Here is a 5,283-nt window from a genome sequence, read left to right on the forward strand (position 1 = left end):
GAGGCTTCAGGGAAAAGGAAAAACACGTCTGTTTACCAACATGGGGCCCACCCCAGCAAATAGTCATTCTACACGTCAGAAAACATTCATACGATTCAAAAGAAATGGGTCAACTGTAGCACGAGTAACTTCACATCCAAATAATCTCCACGGACATTCCAGGAAATGCACACCCAAATTAAATCTACATATGTACTAGTTACTACTATAAAAATGACATAATTGTACAATTATATTTTCATCAAACATCAAAAACCATTACTGCATTACATATATACATTTTCGAAGCTAGCCTTTCATCACATTGCTTTACCCCTTGTTTACATCTTAATCAAACTCTAATATATAGTAGTTTCAAGTTCTAAGCGTCAACCCTTATCCAGTAGCCAAAAATTCATACATACTGAACAGAAAAATCAGACCATATCAAACCACACAAGAAAAAACAAAAAAACACTCATAGAAAACATTCAGATCAGACCAGACCAGACAAAATCATACATGACGAGCAGGTTGCATACAAGCTTAGTTTGCATCGAGGTTTTACTGAAGATACCCGAAACCCTTAGCAAACCTAGCAAAAGGTGGCAACGGGCTTTCGCTAGTATCTACTATTCAAGAGCATTACTCTTGAAAAGGATACACAATGTCAATGAGTGTAAGTTATTATCACATTCTTCTTCTTATACAATACTGAATCTAGAACCAACAACAAATCAACATTTTCCAAATGTTGATAAAAACTCACTAAGCAAACTTACCAAACAGAAAAACCTCCAAAAACTTCAACAATCTGGTGGGGTAGCCACCATTGCTTCTTCTCTCAAAACAAATCTGGAAACCGGCATTAATGGCGATGAACAAGACCTTGCAAACCGCCGTGAAGTTTTTGACACAAACACGTACAAGAAACCGCCTTCTCAAGGGCTTCTACACTTTGTATGGGAAGCTTTTAAGGATTTCACCATTCTCATTCTTCTTTTCTGTGCTGCTTTATCACTCGGGTTCGGTATCAAGCAAAAAGGACCGAAAGAAGGGTGGTACGATGGTGGAAGCATATTTGTAGCTGTTTTTCTTGTCATCATTGTATCTTCTCTCAGTAATTTCAGACAGAGTAAACAGTTTCAGAAACTGTCAAAACAAAGCAACAACATTAGTATTGATGTTGTAAGAAGTGGGAGGAGACAACAAGTTTCGATCTTTGACATCGTTGTTGGAGACATTGTGTGTTTGAAGACAGGAGACCAAGTACCGGCTGACGGGTTGTTTACTGACGGGTACTCGTTGCAGGTTGACGAGTCTAGCATGACGGGGGAGAGCGACTATGTCGGGGTTGACAGGGTTCAGAACCCGTACTTGATCTCAGGGACGAAAGTTGCAGACGGGTATGGTAAAATGGTTGTTACCGCGGTAGGGATGAACACGACATGGGGAGAACTCATGAGTTCTGTAAGCAGCAAAACGGATGAAGAAACGCCATTACAGGTCCGGCTTAATAAGCTGACTTCTTCTATCGGTAAGCTCGGTTTGGGAGTTGCTTTCCTCGTACTTGTAGTGTTGCTTGTTCGGTACTTCACAGGTCATACAACAGACGAGAATGGAAGAAGAGAGTTCAACGGAAGCCGTACGAGTGTTAATGATATACTCAATGTTGTTGTTAGAATTGTTGCGGCTGCTGTTACGATCGTTGTCGTTGCGATTCCCGAGGGATTGCCGTTGGCCGTCACGTTGACGCTCGCTTATTCGATGAAGAGAATGATGGCTGATCAGGCTATGGTCCGTAAGCTCTCGGCGTGCGAGACAATGGGGTCCGCCACCGTCATCTGTACAGACAAAACGGGTACCCTGACTCAGAACAAGATGAAAGTTACACAAGTCTGGATAGGGAAAAAACCTGTTTTAGAAGAAGAGGGGAAAGCCTCTGACATTATTGATGCAGATGTTCTTACATTCATCCAACAAGGAGTCGGGTTAAACACTACGGGTAGCGTCTACTCGGGTTCTTCTTCTTCCGGGTCGGATTACGAGTTCTCGGGCAGCCCAACCGAGAAGGCCCTACTCTCTTGGGCCGTGTTGGACCTCAACATGGACATGCAGAAGCTGAAACAGAGCTGTGAAATCCTTCATGTGGAAGCCTTTAATTCACAGAAGAAAAGAAGTGGTGTGTTAATAAAAGGAAAGGAAAGTAACAATAAAGTTTATGTACATTGGAAAGGTGCAGCTGAAATGATACTAGATAAATGCTCTTCTTACTATGATGCATCAGGAAATCTGACAAGTATGGATGGTAATGCAAGGGAAACTTTGGAGCGGGTAATTGAAAGCATGGCGGCGAGCAGCCTTCGTTGCATTGCCTTTGCTCACAAAGAAGTCGAAAAAGAAAAGCTCACAGACGACGGGCTGACCTTGCTAGGAATGGTGGGCCTCAAGGACCCGTGTAGGCCCGGGGTTAAAAAAGCTGTTCAAGACTGCCAAAAAGCCGGAGTAAACATCAAGATGATAACAGGGGATAACGTTTTCACAGCACGAGCAATCGCCGTTGAATGTGGGATCTTACAACCCGGTGATGACGTTAGTCATGCTGTCGTCGAAGGTCCGGAGTTTCGGGGCTACACGGAGCAGGAAAGAATCGAGAGAGTTGACAAAATACGCGTCATGGCTAGATCTTCCCCTTTTGACAAGCTTCTCATGGTGCAGTGTCTGAAACAGAAGGGTCATGTGGTTGCAGTCACCGGTGACGGCACAAATGATGCACCGGCACTGAAAGAGGCGGATATAGGGCTATCTATGGGAATACAAGGGACCGAAGTTGCCAAAGAGAGTTCGGATATAGTCATCTTGGATGATAATTTCGGTTCGGTAGCAACGGTTTTGAACTGGGGGCGATGTGTGTACAACAACATACAAAAGTTCATCCAATTCCAGCTGACAGTAAACGTTGCAGCTCTGACAATCAACTTTGTAGCAGCAGTTTCAGCAGGTGAGGTACCTTTAACCGCGGTCCAACTCTTGTGGGTCAACCTGATTATGGACACCTTAGGTGCACTAGCTCTCGCAACAGAGAAACCGGCAAAAGAATTGATGGATAAACCACCCGTTGGAAGAACCGACCCACTTATCACCAACATAATGTGGAGAAACCTGATGTCTCAAGCTTTATACCAGATAGCAGTCCTGTTGACCCTACAGTTTAAGGGAGAGTCCATCTTTGGGGTCGGAAGCAAGGTGAAGGATACCTTGTTATTCAATACGTTCGTGTTGTGCCAGGTGTTCAATGAGTTTAACGCGAGGAAGTTGGAGAAGAAGAACATCTTCGAAGGGATACACAAGAACAAGCTTTTCTTGGCTATTATTAGTGTGACTATTGTGTTGCAGGTGGTTATGGTTGAATTCCTCAAAAAATTCGCGAATACAGAAAGGTTGAATTGGGGACAGTGGGGTGTTTGTGTTGGGATTGCCGCGGTTTCTTGGCCTCTAGGGTGGCTCGTAAAGTTCATACCTGTTGCAGAAAAACCATTTTTCAGCTACATCAAATGGCAGAAGAAGAAAAACTAAACTAAATAGGATTATTCACTAAAAAAACAGTTAGGATTACCAGAAATATGTACATTGTTTGATTGTTTGAGATTCTTTATTCATTATATAAGTATGTAAGTAAAGAGCTAGTGAATTATTTTGTTCAAATATATTTATGCGAATAGCAGTCATTTTCTTGTACTTGTACTGTGCTCTCTTTATCGAGTGTTTTTATGGCAAAAGATAATGCTGAGAATGACAAATAGGAAGCTAAACCTATAATAACTCAGTGAACCTGATATGATTCTGCTCGGTGTAACAAACTTCACAAAACCTGTCCTAAACTAAACAATTTGGTCAAACGGATATGGGCAAATAAGCATCTCACCTACTCTCCTAAGTTTATAACAAAACTCAAAACTCTATTAATCTCAATCACTGTGTTTAAATAAAATAACAACCTAAAGCCCTTTATATAGACCATGTAAGAATTCTAAACTACGATAGAAACAAACACCTAAGTATACTAATATAATAAAATGGCAAATACATATTTTTTCTACACGTAAACTTCAATCCTTAAGGGACTAGCCAAACCGTGTAGGATCTTACCAAAGCATTAAAATATATGACTTGTCCTAACAGGACAAAGAATAAGCCTAATAGACTCATTTTACGTAAAACTTATTTTCTGTCTACAACACTAAACTCGAACCATGATGTTGGCTTTGAATCTTGACCATAGCTATTCAAATCCACATCAGAACCGTACTATCATGAGACAAGGATGACGGTTAGTATGTACACCATCAGTCATCAGACATCAGTACTAAAAACTGGTGAAAGTTCAGCTGATCCTGCTGTATTTTCCACTTGTTTTTGAAACTGATCAGAAACTGTTAAAAGACAAAGACAGCCAGACAGCTAAATACGCAAATGTGTGAACAATTTCCATGTTTGTTATATAGATTATAGCTCCTACTTTCCATCAACTAATATGATTATGTGTCTAAAAAGAAAAAAAATATCGCCATCATACATCTTAGTTGAACAACAGAAAGTCTTTTACTAGTTTAAAACTAGCTTGATGCTTATATGTCCAATTTCTCACCACAATTACTGCTCTTTAAGGAACCATATCAGAAGAAATTTCATACCACATTTTCTTCTTTAGTTTTGGGGTTGAACCCAAGTCTTACCATCTACTTACTCCGTTTCTTAGGTAACGTTTGGTTGATCATATGAAGTAAAAATTCCTAAGAAGAAGATTTTTCCACGTACTAGCATTTCCTAGGAAGTAGAAAATGTTGTTTGGTTGAACAAAGGAAGTAACTTCCTATGAGAAGTTCCACTTACCTAGGGGAACAAAGGTAAGCAAATTCCTCCATTTTGTAGAAAGTGTGACTTCCCATGTTTTTGCAAATCAAATACCACGACCTTCCACTTTATAGGAAGTTACGGTTTTTCATGTCAACCAAACAACACTTTAATAGATGCATCATATTGTTATTACACTATTCATATACTAACATTGACTGCATTTATTACTAATATGTAAAGACAAATTTCATATTTCTAATTGCTATTGTGTTAATCTCAATATATATTTCTAATTTTTTTATTAAATGATGGTGAAAGTTAGTATATAAAGAGTGTAGAAAGTCAAATTAATACCTCTATCTTGAAACGGAGGAAATAGTTCGTATATGGGTTGACAATCACAATTATAGAACACTTCAATCATGCTTTACAAAAGTTATGAAAGTA

The 5,283-nt window shown here is 39.8% G+C and overlaps 1 protein-coding gene across 1 annotated transcript; it reads left to right on the forward strand.

Annotated features, from left to right (window-relative positions):
• Window positions 1-225: 225 nt before the first annotated feature.
• Window positions 226-3,717, forward strand: LOC110805972 (putative calcium-transporting ATPase 13, plasma membrane-type). Its single transcript, XM_022011605.2, has one exon. It carries the CDS (start codon window positions 502-504, stop codon window positions 3,553-3,555), a length of 3,054 nt encoding a protein of 1,017 aa, XP_021867297.1. The 5' UTR covers window positions 226-501; the 3' UTR covers window positions 3,556-3,717.
• The last annotated feature ends 1,566 nt before the right edge of the window (window positions 3,718-5,283 follow it).

Source organism: Spinacia oleracea, chromosome 2, assembly GCF_020520425.1.
Source record: "Spinacia oleracea cultivar Varoflay chromosome 2, BTI_SOV_V1, whole genome shotgun sequence".
In the NCBI taxonomy this organism is placed as follows: Eukaryota; Viridiplantae; Streptophyta; class Magnoliopsida; order Caryophyllales; family Amaranthaceae; genus Spinacia; species Spinacia oleracea.